At 40.4% G+C, this 21,745-nt stretch overlaps 1 protein-coding gene across 2 annotated transcripts in view; it reads left to right on the top strand.

Moving 5' to 3' along the window:
• The window catches only part of ATRNL1 (attractin like 1), a 948,738-nt gene that overhangs the window by 822,007 nt on the left and 104,986 nt on the right, over window positions 1–21,745 (top strand). The window contains exon 28 of one of the 2 annotated variants that reach the window (XM_045024152.1): window positions 3,264–3,287. The exons of the other annotated variant lie outside the window; for it this stretch is intronic. Within the exon in view, the coding sequence (XP_044880087.1) occupies window positions 3,264–3,287 (24 nt within the window). The remainder of the gene's footprint in view (window positions 1–3,263; window positions 3,288–21,745) is intronic. 2 annotated transcript variants of the gene reach the window in all.

The following is a 21,745-nucleotide window of genomic DNA, read 5'->3' as shown; positions in this document are numbered from 1 at the left end:
TGTTGTGGGCTGGCCCTGGTTAATGTTGTTTTTCAAGCTCCAGTCAGTACCAGGCCAGCCTACCGCGTGTAAATTGTCAAAAATTATCACTGCAATGTATATTCTAATTGAGAGTGGGTAGCTGTTGCACCACTATTCACAGCAGCCCTGGACAACAGCTTTATGGGATTTTTGGTATAAAGCCCTATCTTACAGTGTTGTGCTGTGCTTCCAGAAACAGTGTCTTATTTATTCGCATTCAGTGCTGTCAGCTGAAAAGTGAGGCAAATTAGTGAGTATCTGCACCACAGGCTTGAAAAGCATCTGCACTGCTTTAGAAACCTGACAAAGAGTTCCTGAGATTTCATAGCATCATACCAACATCACTATGGGGATCCAGTACATAACTGACAGCTCTGTAATTTCATTTACTAGTATAATATTCCTTGAACCTTATAAAAATGCAAAGTGTATCCTTACTAGCAAATCTAGAGTGTTCTGTGTCGTTATAGTCCCCCCGCCGTTTGCCTGCAAGGATTTTTATCAAAGTGGATTTATAATGTTGATAGAGAGAGGGGCAAGTCATTCATAGTCTGGGTAAGTTTAGTAAAATCAAAACATAGTAAAAAATCATTATAAATCAGATACATCTGAAGTTGTACTCTGCACTTTATTAAATTTGTTGTCTCAGAATCAGACACCTGAAATTCACTATGTTGGTGAGAGATTCTTATTCTGCAAGGAGTATATTAAAAACCAGTAATATTTCAACATAGCACATAAGGGGGAAATAATTGACTATCTTGCATTATGGGAATTGGTTTATAATCTAACCAGAAATCAAACTTAATGACATTCATCCATATGAGATGTTTGTTTGATGTCAAAAATTAAGCCATAGGAGTATAAAGCTAGGTCATAAATCAGTAAGTGAAATTGAATAAATAAATTGGAAAGACCTTTTAAAATGCATGTAAAAAGCTTTTGTCCCTTTTCTATCTCTTTCCCATTTAGAGTTGTTCCTCCAACAGTCAAATGTTTAGCAAGAGGAATGTATAAAATGTATGATTTACTGGAGCTTCTGACATTTATTATATTTTTGATTAACAATTTTATTCGACTTGTCCGAAATATAATTAATTATTTTAGGGGTTTTTTTTGGTAGTTCTCTGATATCCTGGCATGATCATCAAATAGATCAGGGTATGTAATAAAAGCCATATAGCCAGTAGTAGAACATACTGTCATATAACCATTATGACTATACTAAGAGCCAAAATGTTGGTGCTAAAAGTATTTTTAATGACTTGAAATTGCTTGAAGTGCTTTCTGAGAGTAGAAAGGTGCTGATTTATTTATCTACTGTACTTACCTAAATTAATTTGTATAGAACTACTTTGGTCTTAATCATCTTACAGTGAAATTTATGTTAAAAATTTTAAATGGTGCATCATTTTGTCTGAAGGATGTACTTTATTGCAATGACACCGGTGTAAAAACTGTTGTTTAAAAAAAACAAAAAACAAAAAACAAATGAACCAGCCACTAAAACATCATCAAGGACTGCAGTCTTACCTGGACTGCATTCATAGTTTTTACAAGTGACCTTGCAGGAAGCAGTAACATTTCAGTAAAATAATAGCATTTGTTAGCATGGAAACAATCAATAACATGAATGCAACCCGGGATATTTTATGTATCCCACAGTTCATAGCTTTTCCTTTTGACTTTTATATCAGGGCTGGGAACTCGTCTTTCTCCCTTTTTGCACTGGGTCCCCAGCATCGGAATATGCTTGCTTTGTCTGACTCTGACTCTTAGCTGCTCTAGATGGGATCCTCTGCTTTGCCCCGGTCATGATTCAGTTACATCATCCTCTAAAATCACTTTTCAGCTGGAGATTATGGCAGGAAGTGATATTGCTGGCACATCACAGATGCTCGAATATCAAGGGTTTGAATCACTGCTGGAGGACTTGAACCCTTTGATTTTGTACTCATCCTATTCTCAGCTCCCTTCCATTCTGCTTCTGGTTCTCTGTCCCTCAGCAGACCCTCTTTTCCCTTATCCCAACCACTGCAGTGGCTTGCACACAGCTTCTTCAGGTTAGCTGGCAGCATGTTGTCCCATCTTCTTCCCGCACTAACTAACATTCTGGTGAAGCTTATCCTAGCCAGCCAGCACAGCTCCCAGTCAGGTTCCCCCTTGGCCTATCTCCTGCACAGCTTTGTCCACTGTAACTTCCCCTTCTCCTGAGTGCCTCACTTCATTTCCCTCTATGTCTTTATATCTCCCCTGATAGTCCTTGCTCCCCCACACCTTTCCAGCTCTGCTCCATCACTACTCCCCTGTCCCTATCATGTAGCTAGATATTTTGCCACACCCATCATTGTGATATCTAAGCTTCATGTGTGTACTGCTGTCACCCTCCTGGTGTCACTACCAACCTAACTTCCCAGAGCCACCTTCTTCACCTACATATTCTTACACTTTGCTAAGTCTTGCTAAACCTGATTTAAACATTATCTTTTCACTTCTTAAGACTTGGGTTGAAAACAGTTGCATACAACTGAAAGACATTTGGTCTCCATCAAATCTTAATTAGTTTGTCTTATGGTTACACCAAGTTTGCCTTCTATGTAAAAACTAATGTGTGCTCAGGAAAAGCTCAAAACCATACCAATTCAGCATTAGGTTTATGTGCACTAGGAGTTCTATGTAAGAGTCAAAAAATCTTTGCCAACTCTATCCTTGTCTCTGGCTATTATTTTCATCCTTCCTTTAGCACCACATTGCAATAAAATATACCCTAAATTAAAAATACATAAATAAGAAGGGCTGAGCATATACCTATATACTGTGTCATTGAGATTCATGGGCTGTATGTCTACTTAATCTAATCTAACTAGATGATTTCCCCCACACGCTTTCTATTTTGGAAACAATGCATAAATAAGCAACATATTTTATTTCATGCAAGATAATGTGTTATGTACTTTTCCCCTTTCTGACTGCCACTTGTGAGGCTGATGTAAATCACTAGGTTTTCCTTCACAAATATTTCGATAGTTTGGAGAGAGGAAGGGTGGGCAGAGAAAGATTTGCAGAATTTCACAGCATTTGTTTAAAAACAAAACAACAAAAAGTAAAACCTTCCCAATTTTGTCAAATGTTCTACAGTTATTGTTAAATTTACTTAATATATCTCAGAAATAAATAAAACCAGTTTTAGAAGAGTGGATTGCTGAAGTGCCTGCTGATGGAACATGTCTTTCACTCCCCAGGTCACCTGTTCTGATCTAGTCCAGGTGAGTAGTGAATGAAAGTTGTTTTGCTTTGATGGCAGTTTAATATCATATATAAAACAAACCAAGGTGGTAATTTAATAGAATCAGCACCATATTGGCACTAACTGAGACCCTTGTTTGTAGTTTCAGCAAAGAGATGGAAGACTAAATTGGCATAGATGGAGATGTGGGAATGTGGTGTGTTATGTTCAGGGGCGGCTCTAGGAATTTGGCCACCCCAAGCACGGCGGCATGCTGCAGGAGGCGCGCTGCTGGTCGCCGGGCCCGCGGCTCCGGGGGACCTCTTGCAGACGTGCCTGCCTAGGGTCTGCTGGTCCTGCGGCTCTGGTGGACCTCCCGCAGGCATGACTGCGGAAGGTCCGCCGGAGCCGCCTGCCGCCCTCCCAGCAAAATGCCGCCCCAAGCGTACGCTTGGCGCGCTGGGGTCTGGAGCCGGCCCTGGTTATGTTTCAATTTAATGGAGTCTTATTTCAGATTCAGATTTCAGAGTATTTCACATTAAGGGAAACAGCAGACAAATGAAGAATTGATATAAAGTCTCTATGAGACCCTAAATCTTTGTTTTCTGTTATGTCTACACTACAGGTGCTACAGCAGCACAGCTATGTTGCTGTAATGCTGTAGTATAGACACTTGCCACACTGACAAATGCTTTTAACCTTTCAACATCATCATTTTCTTCTTGCTGATGTTAAAACAAACCACTGGAAAAATATATAGTAGTATAAATAAAGCACTTACAGAATCTTTTCTCTGTAGACAGTTTCCAAAGTTGCAAAGTTATTAGAAAAGACATCCTTGAGGCACAAGATTAGAAGTTGGGAAATGTGCATTGAGGGGAAGATTTTCAATAGCACCCAAAGAATTTAAAAGAACAAATCCTGTTAACAAGGGGAGGAACTACCGGGAGCCCAAGTGAATTAAAATGGAGTTTGGATTAATTAGTGCTAATGGGTTTGCTAGTCTTCTATTTGATGCGCTCAGTGCATAATTTCCTATTTTTTAATATATATTTTAGATCACCTTTTAAACAATAATTAAAAACCCCATAATTTCTGCTGTATTATACCCTTATGTGACCTGATAAATTGCATCGAAATTTGATCTTAGACAATAGTTTTCATGTCTGAAAAAACCCAGAGAAACAAAATAATGTGGACCACTTCTCAGCATCCACTTAGTTCCCTAGTGGTTCTTCAAGAAAAATCTTTTAATGTTAATATTTGTTGAAAGAATCTTCTTCTGACCTCAGTCCCATAATTATCACTTTCAGAAACCGTGTTCAATAATTAGCCTAATGTTTTTCCATGAAATAAAATGGAAAAGGAAACAATCACAGTGGACATCACCTAGTTTATATGTTTTAGCATTTCCAGTTACTTTTATTTCTCATTGAAAATTATTAAGAATTACTTACTGCAAACTGATATCCAGTGTCACTGTTTCAATTTTGTGTGGTACTACCTCCATCACTAGGCTTCCTGCAATGAAGATTGGCCTACAATAGCTCAATTGCCTTGTTATTGCAGAAATTGGAAGATGGAGGTACTACTATTGGAAATGGTGTTTGGAGGCTGAATTCTGCTTCCTTCATGGAAACTGACTCCAGCTGAAGACTAGGAACCAGAATCACCACCTCCTTATGAAAAGCAGAATTCTACTTGTACTGCTGTCCAGGGAGATCTGTGGCTGCAAAAGGGGTTGGGGTTGGATTATATCCTTATATTTGTTTTAAATTTACCTGCCATTACTTTGTGACCCCTTGTTCTCATATTATGGCAAACAAAATTCCTCACTAGGATTTCCTTCTTACCTGTGTAAGGAACTCCTCCTCCCTCCCTCTTCAAGCTTTCCCTACTGTGACGCTGAGGTTACAATGATGAAATTTAGTCTCTGAAAACATAGCATAGTAAGCATAATTTACTGTTTGACCTGGAATAATCCCTCCTACAGGGGCGGCTCCAGGCCCCAGCACGCCAAGCACGTGCTTGGGGCGGCAAGCCGCGGGGGGCGCTCTGCCGGCCGCCGGGAGAGTGGCAGGCAGGCAGGCCGCCTTTGGCGGCATGCCTGCGGAGGGTCCGGTGGTCCCGCGGCTCCGGTGGTCCACTGGAGCCGCGAGACTGGCGACCGGCAGAGTGCCCCCCCGCGGCATGCCGCTGTGCTTGGGGTGGTGAAATGTCTAGAGCCGCCCCTGCCCTCCTAACTCATTTCTGGTGTGTTACATACCTTTTGTTCAGACTACACAAAATGAAGATTCCTTAGTGAAAAAAATACAACTTACTTACATGAACATAAATGACAATCAGACTCTGAAAAGTGGTTTTCTTTTTACCTACTGTGAAACCTAGTGAAAGGAAAAACTCTTTTTTGTTTTTTAAATACAACTCTGGTAGTTTAGCTCCTCCTATCTGTTGATTATCAGAATGGGGCACTGTATTTTTTGCACAGTATATGTATGGAAAGTGGTCTTGTATTCTTTGTAACTTGTATTTGGCCTATGAACATGATATACTATATTTTTCATTTACTTATCATTTATAACATCATGTATCTCCAACTTTCAGACTTGCAGTAAGTATAGATTTTTAAATTTGTGTCAGAATTTACAGGCACATTTGACAGATTGTCGGAACCTTTTATTGCGATGGATTCTAAAAATCACTTTAATGATAACCTGCTAACTTTTAAGAAATGTTCGCTATACAGAAATGGACTTGTCACAACCTGAGATTATGTGCATTTTTCCCAGCATGCTACCTGCTAGCTTAACATTTTATACCAAATACAACTATAAATTATCCTGTAAGATCTACAGCTATCAGAAACATTTAAAAGTTTCTTACATTAGTACATTTTAAAGTTTACTAACCATTATATATTATTAATAAAATAGTCAGTGCAGCTTCTTGCTTTATTGACTACAGGGTAGTAAACTATATATAGAAATATAGCAGATTGAGGTGATTAGCAGACTACAAAGAAAAGCCAAATAACTTCTTTTGATGTGTCTATGATTTCTTAAATATTCCACTTGAGAGTCCTTACTAAGAAGTGGTCAGAAGTTGAGTTTCTTTACTCAAAGATTTTATGAGGAAGTTCTTTGAAGAATATAGATTTTAATGCATAAATTTGGTAGAATGACTATTGAAGTTGAAACTTCATTTCAAGAAGCACTGGGCTTTGTTTAACTATATTTTGAGTATCCAGAGTTACTGAACCAGACTTTGCTTAATTAATAACTATAGGATGTGAGGCAGTTCCAGTGCTGCTTTTTCTATTAACTTGCAATTTCCTTTAGGAAATGAATAAACTGGGGGGTATGGCTGCTGAGAATAAATGTGGTACAACTGTACGTTGCCAAAATTCATTTGAATGAGTTAACAAACATGGCTTATAAATTGACTACACTTTAATTCCCTATCTCAAATGGGACGTTTTGTAGAAAAAAGGCAGCTACATTTTTAAAGTGCTAAATATAGTGTGAGAATATGAAAGTAGGGAAATAATTTAATTAAAAATAAGCATACTAGTATTATATTTCTAGTGAACTGTTTTTCTCTATCCTAATCATACTTATATATGACTTTGAGGCATTGTTCCAAATTACATTCTTTGTTACTCTGGTGAAACCCCATGGACCTCTGTGCGTTTGTGCTGTTGTCACCGAGAGAAACATCTGGAACACTTTATTACTGTTAGAGTTTCCTAAGCTTTGTGCTGGATTTTGAAAAGTGAATTACCTGTCACTCTGAACTGAAATGTCTGAGACACTTAAAAGTCTAAGTCAGTCTGTGCTTGTAGTCTTGCTGCAGACAGTTCACATTATCCTCATTTGAGGCATTTACTATAGTCCAGGAAAAGAAATCTTGATTGCTAAATGAAGGCCTTTCATTTTTAACTTGTAACAGAAAAAATCTGGTTTAGTACTGGATAAAGAATTGTGCTCCTAAGAACTGATTATCCACATATTCATTTTTAGATCAGGTCACCAAATTTAGCTTCTTAAAAATTGTTGGCAGAAGCATGTAAACTTGTCTAAACCATTTTTCTTAAAATATTTGCGTTTAAGCTAACTAGAACTTCAGAAGCCACGCACCCATATTTTTGTTGTCATTTGCATTATAAATAAAGAGTAGAAATCTCAGTTTTAAAAGAATCCAATTTGCATACATTGGCAAAAAAAATTGACGGCAGAGAACAGCTGAATTAAAATATAGGCATTTTAAAGTTGTCGTTTAGTCTATTCATGCCAGCATGGCTACTGTCTGCAAGGATTTGTGCTTTAAATGTTCTAGTTTCAGCAATATATCACTCATCCATAAAATGATGTAGAAGCCTGGGAGCATATTTTTTTAAGTAAAATATTTTCATTCCAGTTATTATCAGGTAATAGGATTATCACTAAAACGGCTGTTTTGTAGATTTTTGTGCCTGTTTGCGCTGCTGTAACTCAAAGGTTTTTTTGTTTTGTTTTGCTTTGCTGTTAATGAAATATTTCAGGACATATATTCATAACGTAAATTAGTAGTTTGGGTATATTGGGGAGAGCGGGAAGAGACCACACTATTGTTTCTGGAAAAACAGCAATTGAACATGTACAATAACTTGTTTACAGCTTCTTGATACACCTCTACCTCGATATAATGTGACCCTATATAACACGAATTCGGATATAACGCGGTAAAGCAGTGCTCCTGGGAGGTGGGGCTGCGCACTCAGGTGGATCAAAGCAAGTTCAATATAACGTGGTTTCACCTATAACGCGGTAAGATTTTTTTTTGCTCCTGAGGACAGCGTTATATCAAGGTAGAGGTGTAGTTGATTTATTTCACATGCACAGCAAATGTGTTGTTTCCCAAAGGGGAAACCCAAAGAAGTCAATATAAGGTAACTGGTCAGAAGCAGAACTTTTTAATAAGGCCTTACGTATGCAGTCACCCAATAGGCTGTAAAAGATCTCAGAGTACAGGTAATATATTTCACATTTGAAAAAAACAAAATATGAGTTTGCGTTATCAACTTGAAATGCTAACCTATGGGCTCGATTCAGTATACTACAGTATCTTGCATGCTGTTAGAGTTGGAGAATGATTCTTAATTTTCATTTCCATGTTGTATAAAAACAAGTATTCATTATGCAACAAACACTGCTTCCAATTTTTAGTAATTAGAAGCATGTAGTTTATGGTCCTTAATGTCATAGAATCATCATTTATCTGGGTAGCAGTGTAAAACGTATTTGCCTTTTGTTTAATTTTGGCTGTGTATAAGCACCTAATCATTTATACACCTGAAATTACTTCTTGTTCTTGATTAACATGTGTTAGTGAGTTCATTTGAGTGTGTCTTGTTATTAAGGCTGCTTTATTAAAGTCACCTTTTAATTTCCTGAGTTAATTAAAGGTTTCTGTTATTTTTACAATCTCCCCAGTTCTGTGATGGCAGACATAGTACCTTTTACTCATTTGGTTTCTTGTAATTTATCACTGCTGTCAGTGGAGTTGTTGAACTATTACTTTGCATTTAAATAATAGTAATGAGTGATTGAAACAAATGATGTTATAATGGCTAACATATATATTTGTAAATGGTATGAAAGCCTTATCTTAAATTCACATTAAACATAGATATTAAAATGAGTAACAACGTTTCATACATGAGGGTTTTGTCAAGGATACTCTATAAAGGAAAATGTCAATTTAGATTTAATTTGGTCAATACCACATTGCTAACTGTACATCCATTATGATTGTAAAATAGTTCTTTTGTTTTGTACATAGAATAGAATTTCTGTTGGTTTCCAAAATGCAGTTTAGATTAAATTGTCTAAAGACTACTTGTGTATTTGCAGGTGAAATTTGTGCCTTCTTTTTGTATCTGCAGTTGAATTGCAAGTGCAAATCTGGTTTCATGTACCTCTTACTACCTGACTGCAAGTGAAAATTATGTAGTTACGGGTAAAAGTTCTCTAATTATGTGGGCCTAAAAATGGAACTGTGAATTTTGTAGGTGGAAATTGTACATGCCAAAAGAGACTGGGCTTTCAGCCTTTGAAGTGTCACCTCTCTGTGCTGGAATATTTTTACACTAACACATATTGGTGTTTTTCTACTATCACTCCAGTTACCCTTTTTTACTTTCCTTTGAACGTCATCATCCTCACCCATATCCCAATGATGCAGTCTTGGGCTAAAGAGAGTAGGATGCAGGACCCTTCACAGCCTGACAATGCCACTACAAATGCCAATTAAAGGGTTTTGTTTACATACACTGTAGGTTCTTTCCCCAATCACTGAGCACCCTTCCTCTGCAGTGCTCTGGAGCTTGCCAGCCCCTGGAAAGTGTGAATGAGATCTAGACCTGAATTTGGATCTCCTGTTGGGCTTAACCAGTAACTGATATTTTTAAAGTGGTTTTGACCAGGATATATCACAGGAGATCAAGATGAAAAAAGATTCAGGTTCAAAATTTAATCTCTCTGCCTAATCTAAGGCACCTCTCACTGTGATATATAAGCACAGTAATAGAGGATGTTTCAGGTGATTTTAGCTAAAAGATATTAAAATATGTTTTGAGGCTGTCATTTGCAGTACATGACATAAATGAGTTATTACTTTAATCCCTGCAATAATTAATTTTCCATAGTTCTGTTCACACTGTTATACATTGAATGCAGGATTAGTTAATGCACTCACTCTGTGCAACCCCACCCCATGTAATCAGTTCCTCAGCTCAGTGACAGGGGTTGCAGAGTCAGACTTCTGCATGTGAGGCAAGAGAAGAGGGAAGAGACATGAGGGGGCATCCATCAAGCAGCTTCTGAAGTAGACAGCATATGAAGTCTTGGCACATCCCCCAATCAGCAGAGATTTGGGAGTCTTGGAGCAAATTTTAGTTCAGTGGAGTGGACAGCACCTAGACCACACTTTGTGGAATACTCTGGTGGAACCTGCAAATGTGAGAGGAGCAATTAAGGTATGAAGTGAGAAGAACATGAGCACCCCAAACCCAACACCAAGTGTCTCATGAAACTCTCAGCAAGTAGCACATTTAAATGCAAGCCACCACTGTGCATCTCCAAAAAGTCCTGCCATGTTGACTGAACTTGGGGAGGTCAGATGTGTCTCCAGTCTTTACTAGGCAGTCTTCAGATCAGCTTGGTTCCTCAGGCCCCAATCAGCACAAGTTTACTCGCATGCTTAAAGTTAAACCCACAGTGAAGTGCCTTGCAAATCAGGGCCTTGCTCCTTATGTGGTCAGGAGAAGGACTGAAGAGTAAACATAAGCATAATTTTGTCTCCTTGTGGGGCCCCTCCCACTGGAGATTTCACAGCCTCTCAGAACTGGCTCTGAATTGATTCTCCCAGTCATAATAAAATGGGTAAAGTATTTAACAGATAGAACTCTAAAGTGCTGTCTCATGTATGAAGGGAAGAAGTCTACTGAAGAATTTTAAAGAAAAAAAATTACAGTAAGAGCTATTTGACTAAACCTTTTTATTTGTCTGTTTAAAATAATCCTGACTAACAAACAGTTTACCTTGGTTTCATGAAGCTAATGCTTCCTCCAATTAATTAATTTTACCCAGGCATCCACATAACATTTCATTCTTGCAGAAAAGATTCCTTTGACAAACCATGCTGGCTAAAAAGGAGAAGCTTTTTGAAATGCCAGTTATTTATTTCTTGAGTTGACTTAGAACTGAGAATATCATTTTCATAAAAATGAAGATGGAAAGCTACTGATACCTTAGATTTCTGAGAAAAGGAAAAGGGCGCACTATAAAATGCTGAATAAATGAGGCTGATATACAACTTGCTTGGAGAATATCACATTATTACAATATCAAGCAGGTGAGTGATCTCAAGTTCAGTGTAGCAGACCCATTTCAATCATTTGTTTCAAGTTGGGAAGGTAGCATTAAATAGTAAATGGCTGTATGAGTTCCTGGTATTTTCTCAAGCTCTGAACCTGATTATGTTAGTCAAATCTGAGTCAAAGCCATGGATGCAATTCTTTGGGTGGCAGTTGACCTACAAAGAACTTGACTGTTAGGGTGCTGGTATGTTGAGACCACAGCTATCATGCTGACCATTACTGCCTCATTGTTTCCATGTCCTCCTCTCTGTCTGTATCCATTTGTTGCCTTTTGTTTTACATTGTAAGCTCTTTGGGGCAGGAACCATATTTTTGTTCTGTCGTTATATAGCACCTACCACAAGGGGGTCCTTGTCCATGACCAGGGCTCCTCAGAGCTATGGTAATAATAATAATAATTAATAAATAAAATAATTCCCACTGGTTCTTTAATTTTAAAATAAAAAATATATATATAAAATTATTTCCCCAAAGATTTTCAAAACATATCCTTTGAAGAAACTAAAAGTGCTAGAGACAGTTTAGAGAAGTTTACAAAGCACACATTAAACAGTGTTCAGGAATATCATATCTAACATCTCTTAAAAAAATAGAAATAGTCTTCAATTTATTGTTTGAAATAGCATAAAAATACATTTTTCATTCAATATATAGGTAAATCTCATTAAGTTAACAAAATACTAAGTTTCTAAGGCCAGTCTGAATTTTCAGAATAAATTGCAGCAACCTAGTGTATGGAAGATCTGGGTTCATAAATATCCTTTTAGGATTTGTCCTTCAGATCACATTAAGCTAAAAACTTTCAAAGGTTTTAACTCCACTCACAATATATAATGATAAAGTTAGTGGTGAGAGTTTCAGTAGCATCTAGCTTTTGTGCATTTTAGAGACTACGGAGTATTGGGGCCACCAAACAACAAATAAAAACCAGCAATGTGTGTGTGACGGTGTGCGACTCACCGCTGCAGTGCCTCCTGCTGGTTTCTCAGGGAATTGGCCTCCGGAGCACCCTCTGCAGGCCGGTGTCCCGCTGCTGCTGGCCCCCGTGTGCCTCCCAGGACCCAGTGACCCTTGTCTTTAGGGTGCTGCCCCCTGGCAATACCCCTGCAGTCTCAGGGTCTCCCCACCCAGGGAACCCCCAACCCTCCACTCGCAGGTTGCCTCAGTTGTGGGCTATTGCCAGTCATCATCTAGCCCCCACTCACTGGGGCAGACTGCAGTGTCAAAGCCACTCATCATAGGCAAGGTGGGTTTGGATCAGCTGCCTTCCTCTACCACCCAGTACCTCTGTGGGCCTTGGACCAGGCCCTGCAGCCTGGGGAGTTGCCAGCCTAGAGCGCCCCTGCTCCTCTGGCTCTCCCCAGCCCTGCTTCACTCCCAATGCCCTTTCTGCAGGCAGCCAGGCCCTGCTCTCTCCCAGCCTGGAGAGAGACTCCTCTTGGGCTTCTGCCTCACAGCCCAGCTGCAGCCGCTTCCCCAGTCAGCCCAGCTTAGCAGCTCTCAGCCACTACCTTCTCCCAGGGCTAACTTTAACCCTTTTTCCGCTGGAGTGGGGGAGCCGCCCCACTACAGTGTGGTATAGAGAAATGAATTTACTTTATTAAATGCACATCAAAGAATGGTAAATGCAGTCCTTGCAAAGGCAAATAATAATCTGAGAAACCTGTACAGACACAGAAGGCCCAGTACAGTCAGCCTGCTTATACTGAAACTCTAACAGAATATTAATACTTATTTTTGTATTTAATATTTCACGATATGTTATTTCACACATATTGTGTGTATGTGTATATACACCCTGCCACACACACACAAACACACAGAGTACATATCAGTGTAATGCATATAAATAGGTATATTATATATTGGAGAATCACACTCACAACTTTTTTTGTGCACACACATACAGCTCCATAGATATGTGTATTTGTGAACAGAAGTTCACTTTTTTTTGGCTTTATGCAATTGAATTGATGGAAGCTAAGGCGTTGGCTTTACAGTAGACGGATAAAAGAAATAGTGCCATAATTTTAAAAAAATCACTGAAATATTCCTAAATTAGTTTTTTTGTAAAATACGTAGCATATTCAGAACACTTGATGCTTGTTCAGGGTGAACTTCATGACTGACTCTTATCTTTGCCACAGAAGAGTAAAGTTGCTCTCCCAAACACATGATATATTGTTTGTGTAATTATACAAGATATAGTTCCAATACTTTTTTAAAACCTTTGGAACATTTCTAAATTAGTTCTTCTGTGAGCATGCGGCATATACACAATATATGATGGTGTAATCTACAGAAATTTTATTGCACTTTGAAGGAAAGTAGATAACATTTTTGTGGCAGGTTGATTTAAAAAAGAATGTCAACTCTTTCAAAACCTCTGAGTACATTTCAGTGTTAGGACAGATCCAAGAGAGATGGATTAGTAGGTAGAGTGCAGGGTAGACAGTCAAAGGTGCAAAGTTAGCTGTATGTGTCATATTGCTATGGAATGCATATGTTTAAATCAAAGTAAGTTTATATTTCATGAAATAACTTTCCCCCTAAGTTTGTATGTAAAGGCATGGGTACGACCAAGGGTTACCAATAAAGGGTAGCTACCAAAGAACAACACAGTTTCATGAATTATTAGGTTTTGTATTCTTACAGCAGAAATTGGAAATTTAGGAACAAAAGTTTAGATTAGGCCATACACTCTGTAACAATCAGCAGGAAATGGAATGTACCATAATTAAGGCTATGTTTTAGTCACGGGTATTTTTAGTAAACATCACAGACAGGTTATGGGCAGTAAACAAAAAGTTCATGGCCCATGACCTTGGGGGGGCTGCCCGGGGGTCCTGCGGGTGCTTGGGTATGGCAGCCTGGGTGCTGAGGGGGGGGGCGCGAGTGGCAGCGTGCAGTCCAGGACCTCTGCTGGTGCTGGGGGAGAGGGGCTTGGCAGGGCCGGTAGACTCCCTACCTGGCTCCGCACCTTCCTCTCCAGCAGCAGCAGAGTTGGGGAAGGGGAAGGGGGCTCCTTCCTGGGGGGGCTCCCTGGAAGCAGCGACATCCTCCTCACTCAGCTCCTAGGTGGAGGTGTGGCCAGGCAGCTTTTGGGGAGCCCCCTAGGTAAGTGCCGCTCAGACCCAGCCTCACCCCGTCCTGTGCCCCTGCCCCCTCCTATCCCCAAACTCTGACATGCTGAGCCAGGAGCACCAGCCGCTGCAAAAGTCACGGAGGTCACAGAAAGTCATGGAATCCATGACTTCCGTGACAGACTCGCAGCCTTAGCCATAATACTGCTGTGTTTTAGGAAGGGAAACCCAAGATGCAGTAGATGCAAATTGTCTATCTTCTCCACGTAGACCTCAACTTTGCACGTTTTTTTCTTCATAGCTATCTTTCACCCTTTGAGGACTAGGAATTTAATTCTTTGCAACTTCAGCACCCAATAATTGTACAATGTGGGACTAATTATGTACAACACAACTGTTGTCCAGAAACTGTTTCCAAGAATTAGTCTTAGGAACAAATGGAAGAAAGAAAGAAAGAAAGAAAGAACACCAATCTCACTCTGAAATGTCAGTGGAAAACAATAAACATCATTATTATCACTGAAATGCAGCAAATTAAGACTTTAATATCTGCACATACCTGCCAAGTTACACATATCCTGTGTTTCTGTGGTCACACAACATGATCTGAAAATTCCCACTTTGCTTCCATAGAATAGCTGAACTGCAGTATCCTGTAGCTGTACACCTGATTCCACTCATGGCAGCAGCACAGTACTTAAAGTAGCCAATGTATTGAATTTGTAGGACGTATGATGGGAACAGCTGAACAGAATAAGGGCCAAGGGGGATGTCTAGGTCAGTAGGCGAGGACTGAATGCAGCAGAGAGATTTACTGAAGCAGAGTTTTTGATTTGGGTACGGTGCAGGATATAAAGAGCAGTGGGCCAGAAAGGAATCAACTTCCTCATGTGTCAGCAACTTCCTCTCTCAGAGGCAGAGAGTTGGTGAGGGCATTAGATTTGGGGTCATGTAGTCAGCTTCATATACCTGTTGTGTGCAGAGCCAGGAGTTAGGTTTCAGAATAAGCATGACACTACGCAAACTATTCTGTATGCAAGATTGCAACAGTGGGCAGGTGTGTTAAAGGCAGTGAGTGGGTTTTTTGGTTTTGAATAGTTAAATTTAAATACTGAACTGGATTTGGGAAGAGTTAGGAATTACTGTATCTCCGAGAAGGACTTAAACCAGCCCATCCTCTGAAAGGGACTTCTGAACTGCTACTGTGTAGTACCGAGAAATATATATAGTAATGTGTCAATAGGCTATCAAATTGTAAGCAGACCTGCAAATACTCTTCCCTTGTGTGTTTCAAATTGTTCTTAATAAAACTGTGACTTACTACCATTTTTAAGTATAAAAAATAACTGAGCCTTTATCTCCCAATGTATAATCAGTAAATGGGTCTTTAACAAAGAGCTGCAGATTGTGCACAACATCTAGTCACATGAATAATGGTTGCAGGAACTAGACATAAGTGTTCTGTAGGAGAAAGTACTGGGAATGCTGTTCGGAATCAAGTTGACTAAAGGCAATTGAAACAACATCAACTCATAAAAAAGGGAACTAAGTGACAAAGTTATTGTTAGAAGACTCCAGAGAACATACACAGTAATTGCTGTTGAGTGATCATGAATTTCTACAATCCCAGGCAGACCAGGCTTTTATTATAGGCCACCTGTATCTTACAAAAGGCACAGGATGTAAAATGTCTTTCTTTAGGAAAAAAACCAAATAAACTGATAAATAGTTTTCTTTGAAAAAAGGAATTTTATTCGCAAAGAATATTTTCTTTTATTGTTTTCCACCACAGGACTGTATTATTTCATTATCCTCACTTACAATAGCCATGGAATGCATCCCAGGCTGTGGTAAGTGCTTAGCATCAGGAGGCACCAGAATGCCTTAGATTTGTGATGTCCGTCCATAATAACAATGTCTTTGAATACATTGGAGAGAATCCAATCCATATTTGACTGTGGGTTTCTTGTCTTTCTAAAATTACTTTCTGCATTGCAGGGAAAGTTGGATCTGAAAGTGTAGAGTAGCAGTATAAAGGTATGACTTCTGCATTTGGGTCCTTCACTTTTTGATTCATCTAGTAGGGTACGGACATTCCAAGTTGCAAGAAACATTTTTTGTTTTTTGACTGCATTAGGAGTGATCCCTTTGGATTTGGTTATCCAGTCAGGTATGGTGGGATAGTCTATGTTTAGGACACCTTTTCTAGCCCCTTCCCCATATGGGGTGAGCAGAAATGGTTCCTAAAAAGGCCCGCTCAGTCATGACCACTGCTGCCAAAAATGCCAAAAGATGGTCAGTCCAGGGGCACATGATGACCATCTTAGTGTCACTGCCTGCACCCACAGTCTATGACTAGGGACTCCTGAAGATCACTTCACATGTCCCCGTCGCCACTCGCCCATCACCGCAGGACTTTTATGGGTAGGGGTGGAGGAAAAGTTCTTCCCGTGAAAGAAGCCTGCACAAGTAGTTTAATGTGGGGAGCTGTTGTGCACAAGCAGCTATGCAAATCTTGGCAGAAGAGGCACCTGTGTCCGGTGGCAAGGAGCTCCAAGACAACTGGAGGTTTCTCCTCTGTTGCAGCCGTTGTCTGCCTTCACAGCCATTGAGAGGTGATCCATCCTGCTTCATCCACCTGTTCTGCTATTGACGTCTTATACTGGGTAGTGTTGGGCTGCACTTTGTTTGGTTCCTCATCTTCGACCTTACCGCCATGGGTGACCCTACCAGGAGTACAGGACTTCCGACGGCATCACTGTTAGGATCTTAAGTATACACAAGCTTCTCCAGCACATCAAGGAGAAGCAATGTTTGCCTGAGAACTCTCGAGGTACAACATCGACATCGCTGTTCTCAGCAAACGAAGAACTACAGATGAAGGCCACTTGAGGGAAGAGGGTAGCGGTTACACTTTCTTCTAGAAAGGAAAAACAGCAAGTGACAGGCAAATACATGGTGTTGGCTTTGCAATCAAGAACCTTCTAGTCAACCGCCTGACTGAGCTCCCCATCTACATCAACGTTCGCCTTATGACGCTCCGCATCCAGTTGGTCAATAAGTCAATTTCCACTATCATCAGTGAATATGCACCAACACTTGACACTGAAGAAGAACAGAAAGAATCCTTCTGTGTTGACCCTGATAAAATTTACCGGTACTTATCCATTCCAAAAAGATAATCCTCCTAGGGGACTTTAACGCAAGCGTTGGCCGAGATTCTAATCTATGGAGTAGTACCATTAGAAAGGAAGGAGTGGGCAAGACCAATTCCAATGGCATGCTTCTACTCAACAAATGTGCAGAGCACAACCTTGTTCTCACAAACACAATCTTCAGACAAAGCTCAAAACAATGGCACCTCCTAGACTGTCATTGTAAGAATACAGAATCACCCATGTCTTGAGAGGAGCTGATGATTGCTGGACTGACCACAACCTGTTGAGATCAGTCATGTCCATCAGGATTGCACCAAAACATAGAAAGCAATCCAGATTACACAGAGGGCAATACAGCATCCAAAGTCTTCAATCTTCAGTGCACCAAGAGAACTTCCAAACACTCCTCAGTGAAAAACTGACCCATATGCACACCTGGAAATGAGAACACAAGTTTTGAAGAAGACTGGGAAGCCCTAAAACAGCCTATCCATGAGGCTTATGAGGAATGCATCGACTTTGCTACTCACCGCCATCAGGATTGGTTTAACAACAACAACACCACTGAGATTAAAGCCCTTTTGGAGCAGAAGAGAAAAGCTTTCTGTGACTGGCAAAACCAACCACTACCCAGTCAGAAGCAGAGCTTTTTCCATCAGCTCAAAACTTAAGTTCAAAGGAGGATCTGAAAAATAAAAAACAAATGGTGGGAGGGCTAAGCAAAAGAAATCCAAACATTCGCTGACAGACATGCTATGCTGAGCTTTATTTGTAAGACAAAGACTTGTACAGACCAAGATCATGTGGCCTTATAGCTCTGATATCCGAAGATAGTAATACCCTTCTTAAAGATAACAAATCCATCAAAGAGTGCTGGAAAGAATACTACCAAAAGCTTCTAAATCGAGAATGGATTGTGACTGACAATACCATCGACTCCATCCCTCAGCACCTAACCTGGGAAACTCTTACCAACTCACCGACATTGGAGGAGGTCTGCAAAACAAATAAATGAAGAACAATGTAGCATCAGGTCCTGAGGGCATACCATCTGAAGTACTGAGAGTGGAGGAAGAAACACTGACTAGTAAGCTTCATTTGCTGTGCCTTGAAATCTGACATACCAAAGAAATCCCTGCTGACTTACGTAATGCTAACATCATCACCATTTTCAAAAAGAGCTGACTGTGGCAACTATTGAGGCATTGCCCTCCTCTCTATCACTGGGAAGATTCTTGCTAGAATCTTACTGAATCTCCTGCTCCCTCTTGCAAAGGAAGTACTTCCAGAGTCCCAGTGTGGCTTCAAACCATCACGAGGCATCATCAGCATGATTTTTGCAGCCAGGCAGATCCAGGAAAAATGTCAAGAACAACACCAGCAGCTACATGTAGCAAATTTATCACCATTGTAAGACTCCTCCACGATCAGATGACAGCTGCCATCCTGTGCAGTGGCTCTACCTCTGAGCCCTTTGTCATCTGAACTGGCGTAAAACAAGCCTGTGTACTGGCCCCCGCCCTTTTTCCATTTTCTTAGCACCTATGAAGACATTAACCCAACCCATATACCACAGGACATTGGCATCCAATATTGGACTGACAGCAACTTCTTCAACCTTTCTCATCTCTATGCCAGAACTAAAGTAATATCGGCAACAATAACCAAAGTCCAGTACACAGATGATTGTGCTGTAGTTGCACACTCAAAGGAGGATCTACAAACAGCCCTTAATTGCTTCCCTGAAGCTTAATAAAGCCTAAGTCTAACTCTGAACATCACAAAATAAAAGTTCTCCACCAGCCAGTCTATGGTCAATCATCAGACCCAGCAAGGAAGATCTACATTGACAAAGAAGAACTGGAAAATGTTGAATACTTTGCCTATCTTGGCAGCCATCTCCCACAGAGAGCAGACATAGATTTAGCAAAGAATCTGCTGTGCTAGCCTTGCCTTTGGCAGACTGTCTCGCCAGGTGTTCAACAATCACAACAACAGAACACATACTAGACTTTTAGTTTATAAAGCAGTGGTAATCCCAACTCTCCTCTACAGCTGTGAGACTTGGTTTGACCTGTCGAAAATACCTGAAAAACCTGCAATGCCAGAACCAGCACTTTCTTCAGAAGATCCTCAACATAAAGTGGGAGGATTATCCAGCATCAGCTGAGGTGGAGCAGGCACTGTGCGCACATCCCTGATATATGCTTACAAAAACAAGTGCTGTACACACCAAAGGAGAAAGGAAACAGGGAGGCCAAAAGAAACGCTTTAAAGACACCCTCAAGATAAACATCAAGAGATGTGTCATTGACACCACAGACTGGGAGACAGCTGCCCAGGATAGAAATAAATGGTGAAGACTTGTCAGAGAGGGAACGTCCACTTTTGAAGAAAATCACCTTGCCCTGGTTGCAGAAAAACACCAGAAAAGAAAGAAAAGACAACTGCCACGCAACAATCGTGGCACAACCCTCTCTTCCAACACCACCTGCAACGTCTGCCAATGAGGCTGTGGCTCAAGGATCGGACTCCTCAGTCACTAAAGGACCCATGAAAAATAAAACCTGTGAAAGAGATCATCCTCGACCTTGAAGAATCAGTGATGAAGGATATGACTAAGCTTTCTATATCACAATGAAAGAAACTGATGCTACCAAAATCTACGTGTTTACAGCTGATTAATTAGAGACTTGGCTGAATCTGACTTTTAAAAGGACAAATGTAAATTGATTAACACCTATGCCATCTACAGGAGCAGCCATTAATAAGCTCTTACAAGAAAAATAGTGATGTATCCAATTAACATCTTGAGCTTGCTCAGCAGTTCACTGAAGAATGTACAGCAGGTTAGGAAACTCGCAAAGGACCAAAAATAGAACAAACGGTGGAAAACTATAACTATATGAAGAAACATGTACAGTGGCCACAAAAGCAGCTCCTATGGATCTATAAGTCCCAGTCCCAGTCTGAATGACTCTGGGAGAGCATTTGTCATGGATTCCCTGTGGCGCCACTCCATTTCTGCCTCTTCCCAGGGGACATGGGGTGGCTGAGGTGGGCCTTAGACCCCCTCACCGTGAGGCCCCACCCCCTGCTCCTCCTCTTCCCCCCAAGGCCCTGCCCCTGGCCAGGCCAGAAGCTGCAGACGGGCAGTAGTAAGAGCTGCCCCAGGAGCCCAGGCTGCTGTGATGAGCATTGGAGTCCTGGACCCTCCACCAGTGTGCCCCAGAAGGTGGGAACATAGGCTAGGGGCTAGGGGCTGCTTCAGCTTCTGGCTTGGCCATGGGGCGGGGCTTCAGGGAGAAGAGAAGGAGCAGGAGACAGGGCCACAGAGGGGCTCCTGCATGTGCCCTGTTTTGCATTTTGAAATACTAGGTGGTCACCCTAGTAACCATACTATAGCATGTAGAATATGAACTCTTACACTTTGGAATGTTAACTATAGTAACTGGCAGTTGCTAGAATATTTGCCACAAAGATGTCTCTATTGTAGAATTTTAGTAGAATTTTTCCTCTTTAGGGGTTTCTCAGGCAAAGGACACAAAATTATACATATAAGGAGAAAAATGGATATTTCCAAATGGCCACACAATATTTCAGTTCTGTAGTAAAATTACTTCTGAGCTAATTTTCTCACATCGTCCTAAACAAGAGCACAACCTTCTATTCCATAGAGTATAATACTGAACTACCTAAGAATCACGGTACCTGCTTACTCTTGTGCACTTAAATTAGAGATAATCTGGTATAATTACAAAATGACAGATTTTTGCCTTTTCTCTTAGGTGGGTTTGTGCTTGGCTAGTTTATTTGTAACTACAGTGAAGGGTGGGATTTATACTTCTTTTGTGAAATCCTGACCCCATAGTAGTCAATGGAAAAACTCCCAACCTAGAAATAAACAAACTCATTTAAAAACTATTGGTGCAATATGACTAGTCCGTTTGAAGATGTTTTTTGACTGACTCATCTGTTTCACAAAGGCTACTGAGAAAGTAGAATGGTTTAATTGCTGAAGAGGCTGGAACTGGCATTTAGTAACCACTGTTGTTTTCATACTGTTGATCTAACCACAGGAATTAACAGTGGGTTTCTGTTTTTCACTGTTGTTGAACAGAGAATCACTGATTTGATTGGCTGTTGACAGGAGGGGGGAAATGAAATAAGCTAGATTTTAGCATTGAATGAGTACAGTATGTGTCACTTACTGGATGACTGGTATTGGCAGTGATACAGTATCTTAAAAGACTAATAGAAATCCTATCTCACAGTTACCATTGAAAGCAAATAGCCAGAAAGAAAATGTGCAAGGCTGATCACTTGATGGAGAGTAGAG

This window comes from Mauremys mutica, chromosome 7, assembly GCF_020497125.1.
Source record: "Mauremys mutica isolate MM-2020 ecotype Southern chromosome 7, ASM2049712v1, whole genome shotgun sequence".
NCBI classification, from domain to species: Eukaryota; Metazoa; Chordata; order Testudines; family Geoemydidae; genus Mauremys; species Mauremys mutica.
Note: the sequence above shows the minus strand (reverse complement) of the source record. Positions and strands in the feature narration are given on the sequence as shown.